Source organism: Rhincodon typus, chromosome 25, assembly GCF_021869965.1.
Source record: "Rhincodon typus isolate 14 chromosome 25, sRhiTyp1.1, whole genome shotgun sequence".
NCBI classification, from domain to species: domain Eukaryota; kingdom Metazoa; phylum Chordata; class Chondrichthyes; order Orectolobiformes; family Rhincodontidae; genus Rhincodon; species Rhincodon typus.
In genome coordinates, this window is record NC_063356.1 from 6,257,067 (window position 1) to 6,275,496 (window position 18,430).

The 18,430-nt window shown below is 42.1% G+C and overlaps 1 protein-coding gene across 1 annotated transcript in view; it reads right to left on the reverse strand.

The window, feature by feature from the left end:
• Nucleotides 1-3,680: 3,680 nt before the first annotated feature.
• The window catches only part of LOC109921537 (cyclin-dependent kinase 18-like), a 78,471-nt gene continuing 63,721 nt past the window's right edge, over nt 3,681-18,430 (reverse strand). Inside the window, exons 10-15 of the mRNA XM_048612034.1 lie at nt 14,653-14,750; nt 12,903-13,008; nt 10,371-10,413; nt 9,133-9,223; nt 4,744-4,821; nt 3,681-3,791 (exon numbers count right to left, since the gene is read on the reverse strand). Of these exons, the coding sequence (XP_048467991.1) occupies nt 3,754-3,791; nt 4,744-4,821; nt 9,133-9,223; nt 10,371-10,413; nt 12,903-13,008; nt 14,653-14,750 (454 nt within the window). The 3' untranslated portion in view covers nt 3,681-3,753. The remainder of the gene's footprint in view (nt 3,792-4,743; nt 4,822-9,132; nt 9,224-10,370; nt 10,414-12,902; nt 13,009-14,652; nt 14,751-18,430) is intronic.

An 18,430-nucleotide genomic window follows, 5' to 3' on the forward strand; every position in this document is an offset into this window, starting at 1 on the left:
GTTATTCCTTTTTTTTCAAAGCAAGATTTTAGAAATTTTTAATTATTAAAAAGTCATTTTTGCATAAATCCTCCCAATAATAATTCTTTTCATAGACTGATGTAAATGACCAGGAAAACCCCTCCAACATCTTAGCTTCAGGCTAAAAGAGCAGTAACATCTGGTTGTGTTGGCAAAGCACTCTCATATTTACAAACAAAAATCCAAAATAGTTGCTCTTAGGACTCAGCGAGACACTTGACACTTGAAACTGTTAAAAAAAAAGAATCACTGACAGATGTCAGACATTAGGAGAATGATTTCCATAGTAAATAGAAATTTGTTGGAGCTCAGAGTGTTCCTGTAAAGTGACATTTGAATTACAATACTTGAGTATAACATGTAGACGTTTAGCGTAGCAACTACACAATATCTGCCAGGGTCACAAGGTGAGCAGTGCAGAGACTGGTGACGGGAGAGAGAATAAAGACACTTGCATTTATTTAGTGCTGTTCTCTACTGTAAGACATCCCAAGACATGTCACAGCCCATTATGTATTTTCTAAGTGCAGTCACTTTTGTAATATGGAAATTGCAGCAGCCATTTTCTCACATAAAGTTTTACTAACAGCAATGTAATAGCAAGCAAATCTGCTCATTTTCTTTTTGAAAGCAATCTCGTTGGCCTGAGGACACCAGGACTAATTCCTCTGCTCCTCTTCAAAATAACATCCTTGGATCAGCATGAGAGGGCAGAAGAAGCTTCTTTTTAATATCCCATTCAAAGGAGAGCCTCCCAAAAGTTTCTACTATACAAAGGCTGAAAAGCATAGTATGTCTCTTGCAAGGGCACAGACTGGATCTAACTTGAGTTTAACAATGCTATTTGCAGGACATTGCTTTCACTATTTTTGTTTGACATTCTGACTCTCTTCCAATATTTTTCCAGAAACAAGTTTGAAAAGTGGAAAACAGTGGGTTACCTTAAATCAAATGGATACAGATCAAGAGCACACTTTAATTCAGGATATTCTTACCCAAGAACACATAGGCTTTAAAAAAAAAGCTATCAACGTTGTTTAGCATTCTGAAATTTAACACTGGTACATGTCAGCACGGATAATCGATCGATGGTGCACTTCCAGATCACCTCCAGATTTAACAATATTTGTCCTCTTAGTAACATTGAAATTTCTGTGCTCAAAGTCAGGTGAATCACAATTGAAATGGAGCATACAGGTAGTTTGACTGATTGAAAAAATCTTTCTTTCCCTGGTTCCATTCTCCCATTTCACTCTTTCAAGCAAGTAGACAGGGTGGTGAAGAAGGCATTTGGCATGCTTGCCTTTACTGGTTAGAGCATTGAGTATAGGAGTAGGGAGGTCATATAGTGGCTGTACAAGATATTGGTTCGGCTACTTTTGGAATACTGCGTTCAATTCTGGTCTCCCTGCCATCTAGGAGAGATGTTGTGAAACATGAAAGGGTTTGATAAAGATGTACAAGGATGTTGTCAGGCTTGGAGGGTTTGAGCTGTAGGGAGAGGTGGAATAGGCTGGGGCTGTTTTCCCTGGAGTGTTAGAGGCTGAGGGGTGACCTTGTAGAGATTTATAAAATCATGAGCGCCATGGATAGGGTGAATAGCCAAGGTCTTTTTCCCAGTGGAGAGGAGTTCAAAACCAGAGGGCATAGATTTAAGGTGTGAGAGCAATGACATAAAAGGGACCTAAGGGGCACATTTTTTCACACAGAAGATGGTGTGTGTATGGAATGAGCTGCCAGAGGAAGTGGTGGAGGCTGGTACAATTACAACATTTAAATGAATGGATACATGAATAGGAAGGGTTTAGAGGGATATGTGCCAAATGCTGACAGATGGGACGAGATTAATTCAGGATATGTGGTCGGTATGGACAAATTGGACTGAAAGGTCTACTTCCGTACCGTACAGCTCTATGACTGTATATGCCTCTCCTTCAGGACCCTGCCTTCCCATGTTGCTGTGCTCTCCCAGGGGAGTCATTATAGTTTTGGGCTGTACAGACTGGCTCGTATTTTCAGAGCCACCTTTTCACTGTGAGGACATGAATGATCTCACCTGGGCCAGGAAATAAGCATGACCATGCCAAATGCTTCAGTTATGCAGGGTAATTGGTGAGACTGCATCTGGACTACTGTGTACAGTACTGGTCACGTACTTATGGAGGGATGTGAATAATCTGGAAGCAGTTCAGAGAAGGTTTACTAAACTAACACCTAGAATGAGCAGATTGCCTTATGAGGAAAGGTTAGGCCTGTATCTTGTGCAGTTAGAAGAGTCAGAGGTGACTTAATTGAAATGAATAAGACCTTGAAGGGACTTGACTGGGTGAATGTGGAAAGGATGTTTCCTGTTGTGGGAGAATCTAGAACAAGGGTCACTGTTTAAAAATAGGAGGTCGCCCATTTAAGACAGAGAACAGGAATTTTTTTTCTTTCTCTCACAGGGTTGAGTGTCTTTGGAATTCACTTCTTCAAAAGGCGGTGAATACAGAATCTATAAATACTTGTAAGGTAGAGGTAGATACATTCTTCATTACCAAGGGGATGAAAGGTGATCGGGGATATACAGAAATGTAGAGTTGAGCTTAAAATCGGATGAGCCACGATCTTATCAAATCAGAGAGCAGGCTTTAAGGAACAAGTGGCCTACTCTTGTTCCTCGTTTGTGTATTTGTAAATGTGCTTGGCTGATCACTCGGCTATCCCCTCAGAGAGCTGGAAGGAAAGGAAGATACAAATAGAGGAAGAAAAGGAAGGGAGGGAGAAAGGTAGGAAGGAATTAAAAATAGGAAGGAATGAAGGAAGGAAGGAGAAAAAGGAGAAAGGGAGGGAAGAAAGGAAAGGAAGGGATAGAAAAAAGGATGGAGGGAATGAAAAAGGGAGACAGAGAAGAAGGAAAGAAGGAACCAAACTCATGCTAGTTGTGTTCTCATGGTCCTTCAGTGAACCTGTGTCCATTGGGCTTGCCATGATTCTGTGCCTATTAAGTCTGTTATCATCCTTGCCCTCTGTGCCAGCAATAAACCCTGAGGTGTCCTGACACCTTGCCCACCAGGGCCTGTTTGAACCTGTTCTCCTGGAGACCACTGTGACACTTGCCCCCTTAAACCTGCAACAAGCTAATGCCCCATGAATGCTTTGGATGTGCAGTTTTGAGGAAAACTATTAGCAGAATTCTATAATCTCTGCAAAAGTGAGGATGTGGGGAAGAGGGATGGGGGGAGCATTAGCTGTTGGATGTCAAAGCTAGATAGTTCTAAACTGATGGGGAGACAGCTTCAGCACAAAACTGCTGTACTGGGATGCAGTACTGGAGACTAGCAATGGATATCTCACCATGACGAAACGTGGTAATTGGCACAGTTGTAACTGGGCACGCGGGTAATGAAGCCAGTTAGTAGCATTAGGATTTAATCCAAATATCTTTCGTGGAGATTCAGCATTTGGTGCCAAGGTGAGTTCATGGAGTTAGAATCTAATCGAAGTGTAGAACAAGCCTGAGGCTCTGAGTCTCTCTGTTCCGAGTGATTTGAGATGATGTATAAGATCACAGTTGGAGGATGCTGATCTCACACAGGCATCATCTTGATTTACTGTCGGAGCCTCACCTGGTCCCGTTCCATGCTGCAGAGTGAAGCCCCCACCCTCAACTCCACCCACCCCACTACTACAAAGCGACCGGGAGCTGTTGTTCTTTTGTAATGTAGCGGCGAGGCAGAAGCACGGCTCCATCTAGAATAAAACACTTTGTCTTCGATTCTTTCCCCGGGCTGGAAAATGGAAAATGATAGGTCAGATCCTACACAAATGTGACATGTCCAACGCAGGAATAGGCCATTCAGCTCAACCAACCCATGCTGACTTTTCTGCTCCACTTGAATCTCCGGCCATCCTTTCCCATCTAACTCTATTAGCCTAGCCCGAAACGTCAGCCTTCCTGCTCCTATGATGCTGCTTGGCCTGCTGTGTTCATCCAGCTCTGCATCTTGTTGTCTCGGATTCTCCAGCATCTGCAGTTCCTACTATCTCTCTCAGTCTCTTCTCCCTCATGTCTTTATCAAACGTCCCCCTAAATATATCATAAATCTACTACTATCTCTGGTAGCAAGTTATTCTGGGAGTGCCAGCGCACTGATCTCAGTTACCCCAGAAATACCAGTGCCCTGATCCCAGTTATTCTTGGAATACCTCTGTTCTGATTCCAGTTACTCTGGAATACCAGTTTTCTGGCTCTTAGGAAATACCCTGAGGCTTTGTTATCCAGCTTTAATGTTAAATTGCTTTCATAGAATCCCTACAGCGTGGAAACAGGCCCTTCAGCCCAACAAGTCCACACCGAACTTCAGAGCATCCCACCCAGACCCATTCCCCTATAACCCACCTAATCTACACATCCCTGAACACTACGGGCAATTTAGCATGGCCAATCCACCTAGCCTGCACATCTTTGGACTGTGGGAGGAAACCGGAGCACCCAGAGGAAACCCACGCAGACACGGGGAGAATGTGCAAAATCCACACAGACAGTCGCCCGAAGGTGGAATCAAACCCGGGTCCCTGGCGCTGTGAGGCAGCAGTGCTAACCACTGAGCCACTATGCCGCTTTATTGAAGGTGAATCTCTGCTTGTCCTTCTCTAATCCTTGATAATTTTTTTGCTTAATTTCTTTTTTTCCCATCAGTTCTGATTGTTGCATTGGTCTGGTAAGCCATACAAACTTACCGGATTGGGGATATGAAGACCCTCGATAACCAGGATCCTTCTGCAATTGGATTTCTTTCAATGTGAAAATACTAATAGCTACATAGGAGAGATAGATAAAAAAAAAAAAAAATTTGGTTCAGAGATCTGTGACTAATATTTCCTTTGTACTGTCATACTCAGTGTATATAATTCCAGGCAAAACAGGGCTCGCAAACAGGCATTGCATTACCAGAATCATTCCCATGTGTTCCCAAGGAAGGGAAAATAGGGAATACTGTGTTGCTGATTTGCAGTACACCACTTCCCCAGGACAGCTAGGTATCAGGTGGTGATGACGCAGAATGACAGAACTGAAACAGACCACTCAACCCAATTTGCCCCACGCAACAAATTCTCCATTCCCCTGGTCTCACTATACTCACTGACCTACAATGTCGTCTAGTCAAACAATCTTCATTTACAACTCCTCTGCCTGATTTTCAAATCCCTCCATGACCTCTCCTGCTCTTCTCCCATTTGTGTAATCTCCTCCTGCCGAATAGCCCACAAAGTTATCTGCACTTCTCTAACACTGACCCCTTGAACCTGTCCGATTTTAATCACACCACTACTGCCGACTCTGCCTTCTGGTATCTGGACCCTAAGCTCTGTAATAGTCTCTCTACAGCTTTCCTCCAATATGAGACATATCTTAAAACATACCTCCTTTGTCACCTCACCTCATACCCCCTTCTGCGGCTTGATGTTATGCTCTGTTTTATAATGCATTTGCAAAGTGAAGCCCCAGTGTAATGGTAATACCAGTAGATGAGTAATTCCGAAATCCAGACTAAGGTTCTGGGCTCATCTAGCAGATGGTGAAATTGGAATTCAAGTTTTAAAAAAAAAAAATCTGGGATTAAAACGCTATTCTAATGGGAGCTGTTTAATGACTGTCAATCTCTGTAAAAGCCCATGATACCCCTGACAACCCCACCAAACCCAACCCAACACAATTACCACCAGCCTGAATCCCCACAAACCCTGAAACCCCCTCCAACTTCCTTTATTCATTCATGGGACGAGGGCATCACTGGCTAGGCAGCATTTATTGCCCATCCCTAATTGCCCAGAGGGCAGTTAAAAGCCAACCACATTGCTGTGGGTCTGGAGTTACATGTAGGCCAGACCAGGTAAGGATGGCAGTTTCCTTCCCTAAAGGACATTAGTGAACCAGATGGGTTTTTCCTGACAATCGACAATGGATTCATGGTCATCATTAGATTCTTAATTCCCCAGATATTTATTGGATTCAAATTCCACCATCTGCCATGGCGGGATTTGAACCTGGGGTCCCCAGGATGTTATCTGGGTCTCTGAATTAACAGTCCAGCGATAATACCACTAGGCCATTGCCTCCCCATTAACTTGCTGCCTGAACCCCTGGCCTTGACATACTCAGCCCTCACCACCCTCCCCACTTACCTGGCACCACCACTCCCCCTACCTACCCTATCCACTTGTCAGCCTGACCCCTTAACCAAGTGCCACCCTAATTCCACACTTACTTTCCAAGTTTACCGTTTCACAATGACTGTCAGAGCTGCTGGATGTGCTGCCGGATAGTGAAACCTCAGAGCCCAGCACGCTGGCTGCTGTAAAACAGAGCAGGGTTTAACTCCTGCCATTTACCCTGTACAACAGGGGAACCGTGTCGAGTTCAGCTTCGCATTTCTGAAGGGGCCGGATTGGGAATTCTTAACTAGAAATGCAGAGCTCAGTACTTAACGGAAAAAATTATATGAGCAGAAAGGCAATCTCACTGCAAGTGCCACTCATTGGAATATTTTGAAAGTGATGGGGTAGGTTTGACCTTGTGCGATAATTTGTGGGGGCAATAAGCATATCATCAAAGATTTCATACCCAGCATCTAACCCGAGTGAATCTAAACTGTGAGAATAGGTGAGCTGCTTGAACATAGAAGGCATTTACAGGCTTTATCCATTTCCTGCTCTTCCTGGTTTGCATTCTCATGGGTGAGAAATGAAACATAGCACTTGGACATCTTATAATTCATCTAGAAATATTTTAAATGGTTTGAGAAGGACAATTGTTTCATTATTGTGGATGCACATACAACAGAGCAGAATGGGTTTCACACCCAATAGAAATCATGTCAGAATGGGGGACAGAACATTGAGTAAAAGCTGTGAACTGAGTGTTGATTTAAGCAGAATGGTTTCGTAACATTAAGCAGAAATATTTGTAATTCGAGGCTCTCATTATACAATGTGTACAGCACGGTATGTCTGTTTGATATTGTAAGCAAAGGGGCATTTGTAACCTATTACTTTTGAACTTGAATAGACATCTCAGTCTATAAATCTGCTCAAAACAAGAGTGGAAGTGGATTTTCCATGGGTGTGGTGGGTGGTTGGGATCGGGGGTGTTGGGGCCAGGTGGGTGGGAATTGGTGCGCGAATGCAGTCAAGGCCTGAGTCTGTCATTAGTATAAAGTAAGTCATCTCAGTCTTACTGCACAACAGGAGCTGCTGTCTCACTGGAGAGAGAAATAACCGATGGTAGCTCAACCTTGCCTCGGGTCAGGGGAAAGTTTGAGAAGGACAGTCCTTCATGGTAACCTCAGCTGGTGCAGGGATTGAACCCATGCTGCATTACAGACCAGCTGCCCAGCCAACTGAGCTTCAATCTCAGCGAGAGACTGTTCATAATTACCTGGGGAAATGAGTAAACAGGGACCAAGAGAACAGCCCACTTTGTGTCTACCAAAAAAATTAGACTATGGCAAAAAGAGCGCAATTACAACATCAGAAAATGCTGGAGAAACTCAGCAGGTCTGGTAGCACCTGTGGACAGAGAAAGAGACTCAATGTTTCCAGCCAAGTGATCAAACAGAGCCTGGGATTGTATTTCCTCAGGTATGGCAGATCATCAGGCAATTTATTTGAGGCACTGAAGCAGATGAAAGGCTTTGATACTGCTGATCAATAAAGATCATCTCGGGGGAGAATCCAGAACAAGAGGACATCACCTTAAGGTTACAGTTTGGGTCTTCAGGATGGAGTCAGGAAGCACTTCTTTACACAAAGTGTAGTGTGGCGATCTCAAACTGTTTTCCCAGGAAACTGTTGAGGCTAGAGGTCGGAGGCAGTTACTGTGAGCCAAAATCAATTGAAAATGTCAAAACTGAAGTTGATGGATATTTGTCAGGTGACACTATTAAGGGTCATAAAAGCAGTAGACACATGGCAGATAAAATTCAATATAAAGAAGTTGTGAAGTGATACATTGTTGGTGGAAGAACAAGAGACAATATAAAATAAAGGATACAATTCTAAGGCAGGTTCTGGATCTCAGGGTCCTGGTGGTATTTGTGGACAAATCTTTGAGGATTTCAGAGGCAGGTTGAGAAAATGGCTAGTGAAACATACGACCTCCTGGCTTTATAAATAGCGACACAGATTAAAAAACCAACAGGTAATGATGGACCTGTATACAATCCTAGTTTGGCCTCAACCGTAGTACTGCATGCAAATCTGGGCACTGCGGTTTAGGAAGGATGTGATGGTTTCTGAAGAATAATTCCTGAGGGTCTTCAGATGCGTGAATAGACTGGAGGACTTGGGATTGTTCTCTTTGGAGAAGTGAAGGTTAAAAAGGACATTCTTGGAGATGTTCAAGAGGGATGAGGACAGAGGAGGTAGGGAGAAACTGTTCTTAATGGAACCAGAGGACAGAGGTATAAAGTGCATGGCATAGGAGCCAATTGTAACATAAGAAAGTACAGCAAGTGGCAAGGATTGGGAATGCAGTGCCTCAGAATGTGGTAGAAGCAAGTTCAATTGTGCTTTTTTTTAAGAAGGTTAAGCATTTGCAGAGAAAACAATTGGATGGTTACAATGAAGGGGTGGGGGCAGGTACTGTTTGAGCTGTTCTTCCAGAGAGGTTGCAGGGACGCAATGGTTTGAATGGCCTTCTTCTATGCTGTATCCATTCTACTGATATAGGATACACAGCATTAGACTTTGCATAGCAAGATCCCACAACAGCCAATAAATCAATGAACAGGTTATCAGTTTTTAGTGATATTAGTTGAGAGAACTTCTTTGAATAGTGCAACAGGGTCTTAGTTTAATGTTGTATCCAAAAGCCACTGCAGTGTAAGTGTTGACATTAATTATAGGCTCAAGTCACTCGAATGGTGCTTAAATTCATAACCTTTTGGCCTTAGAGGCAAGACAGTGTATTGCTGGAACCATTGCCTTACTCTTGGTGCTTAGGCAGAGTGGGACATTTCAAGATGCCAGTGAGAACAGCAGAGCACCCAAAACCCTAGACAGCTTCACAGCAAAACATGAGATCCCGGCATAGGGTGGGAAAGGATTCCACATTGAGAAGGGACTCACTGTCTGGTAGAAAGTGCACTCTTTCTCCCAAGTTCTTGAAATAAAGGTGTTGAAGAGCGTCCTCAGCTGAAATCCTCTTCTTGGCCTCGTACTGAGATAGAGAAATGAATTGAAATGTCAGTCAACATCTACCAGCAATTTGACTTGACCTAACTTCAGTGAAAGCAGGACAGTTCAAGAGGAAGACAACACAAGCCCACGTTTAAATAAATCTGTTTCTAATAAGAGTTTCAAAAGTAAACTCACAGAATGACAGAAGTGTTACAGCACAAAGGAAGGCTAATTGCCCATTGCTAAATAAGCATCATTACCTCGTGCCACTCTCCTACCATTTTCCTATAACATTGCACCTAATTTTTATCCATTGTCCTCTTGAATGTAATAAATTAATTCTGCCTCAGCCAGTGCATTCCATTAAATGTTTTCCTCACTTCACCATCGGTTCCTTTGCAGATCGTTGCAGCTTTACACAAAACATAATCCCAATCAGCAGGAGCTGAAACCTGAAAGAGCAGCACAACAAATGGATTGTTTGCTGCAATCATCAGCAAAGCCAATACTGCTGGCCCGTGGCATTGCAGAATGGAACCTTTCTGTACACTTTGCAGAAACAATTTCTCAGCATTTCTCACTCTGAATTTTGGGGCTTGTAACAGTTTCCTCATTCCTTCAGGCCTTATGATTAACCTGCCTCATGCAATTCTGTTGAAACCTTTAGACCAGCATGCAAGTGGGGAAGATGTTCTGTGGAGATACTTGAAGAACTGGGATTGCTCTTCATTATCTACAAGATGCAGTGCAGTAACTCATCAAGACTCTTTTCACAGTATCTTCCAAATCTTTATTTCCTACCCAACAGATACATGAGGAAATCATGCCACCCGAGTCCCCCATCAAACTACACACCATCCTGATTTGGAAGTGTATTGCCATCTCTTAGTTGTAGTTGTGAAAAATTCCTTGCCCCCTTCCAATGGCGTTGTAGCTGTACTACCACCACAAAAAGTACAAGAACATCAGCTCCCTTTTTAAGGGCAATTAAGTGTGGGCAATCAATGCTAGCTGTACTAGCAATCCCACATCCTGTTTAATAATAAAAGCAAAAATTCTTGCTGTAGTTAAAAATTGCGTGAGAACATTCTCGTCTTTCGAAAGGTATGGAAAATTAAACAATTGTCATAAAATTGCATGCAGTTACAGAAATCCATTTGTAATTTATTGATTATTTAGCTGCTTACCAGTAAAAGGTTTGCAAAAAGATCTAGACCCTCAGCATCCAATCTGGAGAAACAGAAATTGAAATATTTTCAACATCACCATAGATAATTATCAAACTAAACGCGGACTGCAAGTTATCCTTGCTAATATTGCCAGATAGACGCTTAAAATATTCACCTGAAATTCCTCAGTCCAGGTTTTAGAGGCTATGCCAACTCATTTAAAATAGATCTGTCATTGCTACGTTAAAAATAGCAGACAGAGAAATGTTACATGGAGAACTGGAAGAACTGTGATTGTTCTCTATTATCTACAAGATGCAGTGCAGTAACTCATCAAGAATCTTTTCATTGCATCTTCCAAACCTTCAACCTTTTCTACCTAAAGGGCAACAGATACATGAGGACACCATCCCGCACTTAATTGCCCTCCAACAACCAAGTGGAACATCAGTTTGAAAAATCTTGTCTGAAAGTCGGCAACTCTGACAGTGCAGTATTTCCTTAGTTATAACAAATGTATGGGCTCAAGTTTCTAGAGACAGATTTAAAGCTACAACCTTTTGGCACAGAGATAAGAGCACCAAGTCACAGGGATCACTGTTATGATAGTGTAACATGTATAATATATTTTTATATGTGATGTACTGGTAATATGGATTAGAAATCCAGTGGAAATAGTGGATGCATTGGTGGTCATCTTCCCAAGATTCTATAGACTCTGCAACAGTCCCTGTAGATTGGAGGGTGGCTAATGTCACTCCATTATTCAAAAAGGGAGGTAGAGAGAAAACAAGGAATTATAGACCAGTAAACCTAACTTCAGTAGTGGAGAAAATTCTTGAATCCATTACCATGGACTTTATAGTGGAGCATTTAGAAAGCAGTGGCAGGATCAGACAAAGCCAGCATGGATTTATGAAGGGGAAATCATGCTTGACAAATGTGTTGGAATTCTCCGAAGATGTAACTCGTAGAGTTGACAAAGGGGAGCCAGTCAATGTGATATAATTGGACTTTCAGCAAACGTTTGATAAAGTCCCGCATAAGAGATTATTGTGGAAGATTAAAGCGCATGGGATTGGGGGAAGTGTATTGAGATGGATAGAAAACTGGTTGGCAGAGAGGAAACAAAGAGTAGGAATTAATGGGTCCTTTTCAAATTGGCAGGCAGTAAATAGTGGGTGCCACAGGGATCGATGTGACTGCTTTGGATGAGGAACAAAATGTAACATCTCAAAGTTTGCAGAAGAAAGCAAGTTAGGTTGGAGGGTGAACTGTGCTGAGGATGCAGAGATGTTTCAGCATGATCTGGACAGGTTGGGTGAGAGTGCAAATAAAATTGAAAGTGAAAACAAGAAGGCAGATTACTACCTGAATGACTGTAAATTGGGAGAGGGGAGTGTGCAGTAGGACCTGGGATTCCTTGTGGACCAATTGCTGAAGGTAAGCATGCAAGGTGAGCAGGGAGTAAAGAAGGCAAATAGTATGTTGGCCTTCATTGCGAGAAGCTTTGAGTACAGGAGCAGGGATGTTTTGTTGCTGTTATACAGGGCCTTGGTAAGGCCATATTGTGTGCAGTTTTGGTCTCCTTTTCTGAGGAAGCATGCTCTTGCTCTTGACGGTGTGCAGCGAAGGTTTACCAGGCTGATTCTGGAGATGGCAGAACTGACATAGGAGGAGAGATCGACTAGGTTAGGATTGTTTTTGCTGGAGTTCAGATGAATGAGGAGGGATCTCACAGAGAGTTATAAAATTCTAACAGGACTAGACAGGATAGGCGCAGGGAGGATGTTCCCGATGGTGGGTGTATCCAGAACCAGGGGTCACAGTGTGAAGAATTGGGATAGACTATTTAGGACAGAGATGAGGAGGCATTTCTTCACCCAAAGAGTGGTTAGCCTGTGGAACTTATTACCGCAGGAAGTAGTTGATACCAAAACATTGAATGTATTCAAGAGGTGGCTAGATAAAGCACTTGGGGTGAATAGCATCAAAGGTTATGGGGAGAAAGCAGGATTAGGCTATTGAGTTGGACGATCGGCCATGATCACGATGAATGGCAGAGCAAGCTCGAAGAGCCGAACGTCCTCCACCTGCTCCTATCTTCTATGTTTCTATGTCACAGAACTACTATTTTAAAGCCCCAATACTCTGGGATACAAATCCTCACCAAAACGGCTGGGTGGAATTTAAATTTAATTAATAATGGTGGAAATCAAAACCAGTAGTGTTGAGCATGAAACTATCACTGACTGTTGTTAAATCTGATTCTCCAATGTCCTTCGCGGAAGGAAATCTGCCATGCTTACCTGGTCTGGCTTTCATGTGACTCCAGACCCACAGCAGTGTAACTGACTCTTGACTGTTGTCTGAAATGGCTGTAGCAACCCAATCAGATCAAGGGCAATTAGGAATGGGTTAGTGACACCCACATCCCAGTAAAGAAAAACAGTTTAGACATGTTGGGCAGAATGGCCTGATGTGCTGTAAATTCTAGCTAATACATGATTTACAGTAATGGAGAAATAAAGAATGTGGCCTCCAGTGTACCTGGGAACATGGTGTATCATTGGTTGTTGTCGGTAGTAAGGAAAATTATAAGCCTTGAATTCTTCATTGGATGTTATTCCTGGCCATGTGTCTTCTCCTGGCGTACCTGGAACAAGGCATAGGAGAATCAAGGGTTATGAAGATAAGGCAGGAAAATGGAGCTCAGGATTATCAGATCAGCCATGATCTCATTGAAAGACTCGACGGGCCGAATAGTCTGCTCCCACATCTTATGGTCTCAACAAATCATTTATTGATTGAGGCTTGGAGTTCTTCCATCCTAGAAAAACTGGATTTTAGAGGGAAAATTGTCCCTAAGTACTCACTCTGACTGTGTCCCTGTTAAATCTTTTAGCACAACGCAGTCAATGTGTAATTCTAGTGTGTTATCTGACCCCAAGATGAGTTTTCAAACACATATTTGCACAATAACTAAGATTCACCTTCATCTTTTCACCTCCATAACAACACTCAATTTCATCTCTGTCTCAGCTCATCTGCTGCTGGAACCATTATTCACAGCCCTTCTTACCTTTAGACTTCATTATTCCAAAGCACATCTAGCTGGACTCCAATGTTCAACCTTCCATAAATTTGAGGTCATCCAAAATTCAGCTGCCCATGCCTTAACTCACAGGAAGTCCCATTCCCCTATTAATCCTGTGTTCACTGGCTCCCTGTAAAGCAGCAAGCTAAAGATTCTCATCTTTGTTTTCAAAACCTTCCATGGCCTCATCCACCCTGTCACTGTAATTCCCACCGGCCCATAACCCTCTGAGAGACCTGCAATCCTTTAATTCTGGCCCCTTGTGCGTTCCCAATTGTAATTGCTCCACCATTCGTAGACTCAGCCCCAAACTTTGAAATTCCTTCCCTAAATGTTGCTGTCCACAAATGCTGCCAGACTTGTTGAGTTTCTCCAGCATTTTCTGTTTTATTTTAGATTTTCAGCATCTGTGACATTTTACTTTTATCTGAAAATCTACTTCTTTGACTAAACTTTTGGTCATCTGCCCTAATATCTCTTTGTGTGGCTCATATTTTATTTTATGAAGCTCCTGTGGAGGATTGGAGATGTTTCATTACATTCATGAAACATTACAGCATTGTAATAAACATAAAATACTTCAGATGCTGAAGTTCTGAAACCAAAACAGCAATTGCTGGAGAAATTCAGCAGGTCTGGCAGCATCAGTAGAGAGAGAAATAGAAACAGAATTCATGTTTCAAGGCCCGAATGACTCTGCTTCAAAACTGAAAGAGTTGGAGAGTGTTTTTTTTATACTTTCAACAGAGGAGGAGGAGGAGAAAGAAAGGGAACAAATGGTGTAGAGGTCCAGGGCAAAAGAGAAAGGGTTTGTTCATTGTGATGAAAGAAAATAAATAGAGGTGTAAAGTGGGTGTAAATCAAGGTGCAAAAGGGAGAAAAGGGGTCCTCTTTACTGAGAGAAAAGTAAACACGACACAAATAAGACAAAGCCATGTGAGGGAGAGAATGTAACAAAATGCTAAGCAGATATCATAAGGGCAGTTTCTGAAGTTATACAATTCAAGATCTAAGAGTTGCAAAGTTATTGTTGTTATGTTTTGTAATGACATTTTCAACTTATTTACTTTCCTAATGAAAGTTTTCAGCATAGCTAACATCTTTGTCATGAATATGTGAACTTGGATTGCTAAACTCACATCAGGAACTGGGGCTTAGTGTATTCTGAATGTCTCAATCAGTGTACCTCAATACTGCACTTACCTAAAAGCCTGAAAATTAAGTGCAATTCCTCCTTCACTGTGGACCCAGGAAACAGAGGCCTTCCAGCAGCCATTTCATATAGAATACAACCAACTCCCCTGGAAATGATGAGCAGAGAAAAGGAGATTGGGATTGTCGCACATTCAATACGGAGACCTGAATCTAGAACAAAGCCATGCCCTGTAATAGTTACAGTCTAGAGTAGATCAATAATCTACACAACTCTTTCTACTTCAGAGCGACTAATTGGGATAGTGTCAGTTTACAACTTCATTGGTACCACATCCACAAATATTCAGTCCCTCTACCTCTGAAGCATAGTAGCAGCAATGTGTACCATTTACAAGTTGCAACACAGAAATTCACCAAGGGTCTTAAGACAGCACCTCCCAAACCTTACGATCATTTCCATCTAGAAGTACAAGGGCAGCAGATATATAGGAACATCATCGTCTGCATACTTCCCTCCAAGCCACTCACCATCCTGACTTGGAAATGTATCATTCTTCCTTCATGTCACTGAGACAAAATCCAGGGATTCTCTCCCTAATGGCATTTTGGATCTACCTACAGCATATGAACAGCAGTGTTCCAAAAAGGCTGATCACCACCACCTTCTCAATGGGCAAATAGAGATAGGCACTAAATGCTGGCCCAGCCAGCAATGCCCATATCCACGAAAGCAGATGCTGCCAGACCTGCTGAGCTTTTCCAGCAACTTCTGTTTTCTTTCTGATTTACTACATCTGCAGTTTTTTCTCTGGATTAACAGTTCACCGTTAATACCACTAGGCTGTTTCCTCACCAGATTTGGATGGGTTACAGGGATTCCCCACAGCACCACACTGTTATTGCTCCTGGCATTTATATATCTATATTACAATCATAGGCACTTGTGTGTCTGCGCTGAGCTAATTGGATGTATTGAGCACTCATCCCTCAGAATGATTGGCTCCCTCTATTCTATGGAACCCCTCCTTGCTAATAAGAAGCAATATTTTAAGAGATCTCCTTTTGGGATTAACATAGAAATAGAACATAGAACAGTACAGCACAGTACAGGCCCTTCGGCCCACGATGTTGTGCTGAACTTTTACACTAATCCTAAGGTCTATTTAACCTCCACCCCTACCTTATACTATCATCCATATGCCTATCTAATATCCACTTAAATGCCCCTAATGAGGCCGACTCCACTACCCTCTCCGGCAACGCATTCCACGTCCCTACCACTCTTTGAGTATAGAACCTACCTCTGACTTCTCCCCTATATCTATCTCCACTCAGTTTTAAACCATGCCCCCTTGTAATAGCTACCTCCACCCTAGGAAAATGTCTCTGGCTGTCCACTCTATCTATACCTCTGATCATTTTGTACACCTCTATCAAGTCATCTCTCATCCTTCGTTGTTCTAAAGAGAAAGGCTCTAGCTCTCTCAACCTTTCCTCGTAAGACCTTCCCTTCATTCCAGGCAACATCCTGGTAAATCTCCTCTGCACCTTTTCTAACGCTTCCACATCTTTCCTGTAATGAGGCGACCAGAACTGGACACAATACTCCACATGTGGCCGAACCAGGCTTAGTTATGGTTTGATTTGCAAAGTAAAGCAGCACATGTTGCTTAATCAACTGTAATTTAGTGAAAATGTCAGTCAATGCCCAAACCATTATCAAATGCTTACCTTGCGTTTCTTGTTCATGCTTTGTGATTTTCATTTTATTGAAGTGGATTAGAGGGCTTGATTCTTCATTCCTGTTACATGGTTTGCTGCTCTGTCATTATATTTTACCTTCTTTTGCTTTGATCTCTGAAATAAGTTTTCCTAAGCATGGATCTGCAACTTTAAGAGGTGTCATCTGCATCCAGCGCACATTCATGGAGGCAGCAGTGGAGGCGTGTTTGGGCCTAGAATGAGACCTGGCAGTATTGGCAGTGGCTGCATTGGTGAGGTGGGCCCGAAGTGGACTGATAGCGCCAGCGGAATTGAATTTGGGCTGGTGCAGTACCTGGTGGCACTGTTGATGTCTACATTGGTGAGGTCCAGTGAGGACTCATAGTGGTGAGGGGATCAGTCGATGTGAGATGGAGGGTGGCTTTCATTCCAGTGGTGGCATAGCAAATGAAACTTGTGCCTGGCCACTCGGCCCATGGCCAATGGCGGAGCACTTAACAAGAAGGACTGTAAAGTTGAACATTTTTTCTTTATTTCTTTATTTTTTACTTTATATTCTATGCTTTGGTTTTATTTTTCTGTGTTCTAAGATGGAGCTCGAGAGTTCTCACTATATTTTGACTTTTCACAGTATTTTGTAACAAAATATACCTGGCAATTTAAACATTAAATCAAATTAATAAAGATTCTGTATTAGTAGGTTTCAGCCATCAGGAGGACGTTTACACCAGATAAGGAGTGACAACTTCACATCAGATTTGATGACAAATTGAAGGAAATAAAAAGACAGAAACAACCAATTACTGCACACAAATAAGCATTTCTAGGTCAGAAAATCACTTTTTGATGTTTAGAATGCCTTTTTATTGAACAGGAAAGCATTTTAGTTAAACTGACAAGAGTTCTTTAACACCGAAAGTCAGTTTTAAGCCTGTAAGGAAGTGTTCTGACTGTGGATTCTACTTTTAAACTTATAAGAAGCTTTTTGACTGTTGTATCTTAACCTTTATGCTCGGAAACAGAAAGACACATTTTATACTTTCATAAAAAAAATAGAGGGTTTCCAGCTTGATAGGTCTTAATTTTAACCAGAGAGAACACAAGCATGCCTCCGGGCTATTTAAGTTGGAGATCTGTACTTATACAAACTTATTGTGGTCAGTTATCAAAATGCTTTACAATTCAGCACTATGTAATCTTCAGTGAGGATTCTTTAAAAAGCAGTAACTGGTGGTTACCACCACACTGCCACTGGGATGTGAAGTGGTGAACTACACTGATTATCTGTAACTGTTACTTCCCAAGGCATAAAGACAAAATTGCATCACTTAACTCTGAAGAATTCAATGAACTTTTATTCCAGCTCCTGGATTATACACGACAATTCCAAACACTCGTGTGTCTAGGCTCATGCTAAGCAATTCAGACATACTGCAGCATCCTACCCTCAGCATTTCATGCTGCAAGAGGATAGAGCTCAGTAAGATGGAGGCTGAAACTTTTGTACCAGTCAGTCACATGCCATGATACAATAATGACTTCATGAACTTTTCATATATCACCACATACTCTTAAAGACAGATTGCACATCTGTTGTGAGACAGAACACAGCACATATTGCTCTAAACTCTGAGTCAGAAAGTCAAAAGTTCAAGTCCTACTCTGGAGGCTACAGCATATAAATGTAGGTTAATGTTACTAGTGCAGGTACTGAAAGAGTGCAGAACTGTTGAAATCACTGCCTCTGAGATAATTTGTTAAACCAAAGTCCATGCTGTCTTTGAAGTAAATGTAAAATATTGTATGGATATTTCAAAGAATTGTAGGAGTTACCCTTGGTGCCCTGCTCAACAAGTATCTCTCAAACAACATTATTAAAAACAAATTACGTGTTCAATTATCTCATTGATGTTTGTGGGATCTTGCTGTGGGCAAATTGATTACCTTTTTTCCTACACTACAACAATGACTGCATACCATTGGCAGTAAAGCACTTTGGGACATGTTGAAAGTTGCTATATGAATGAAAATCTTGGATACAAAGAGTACAAATCTCAGATTATTGTCTGTTTCCCACGCAATTATTGATGCTACCCCATTGATT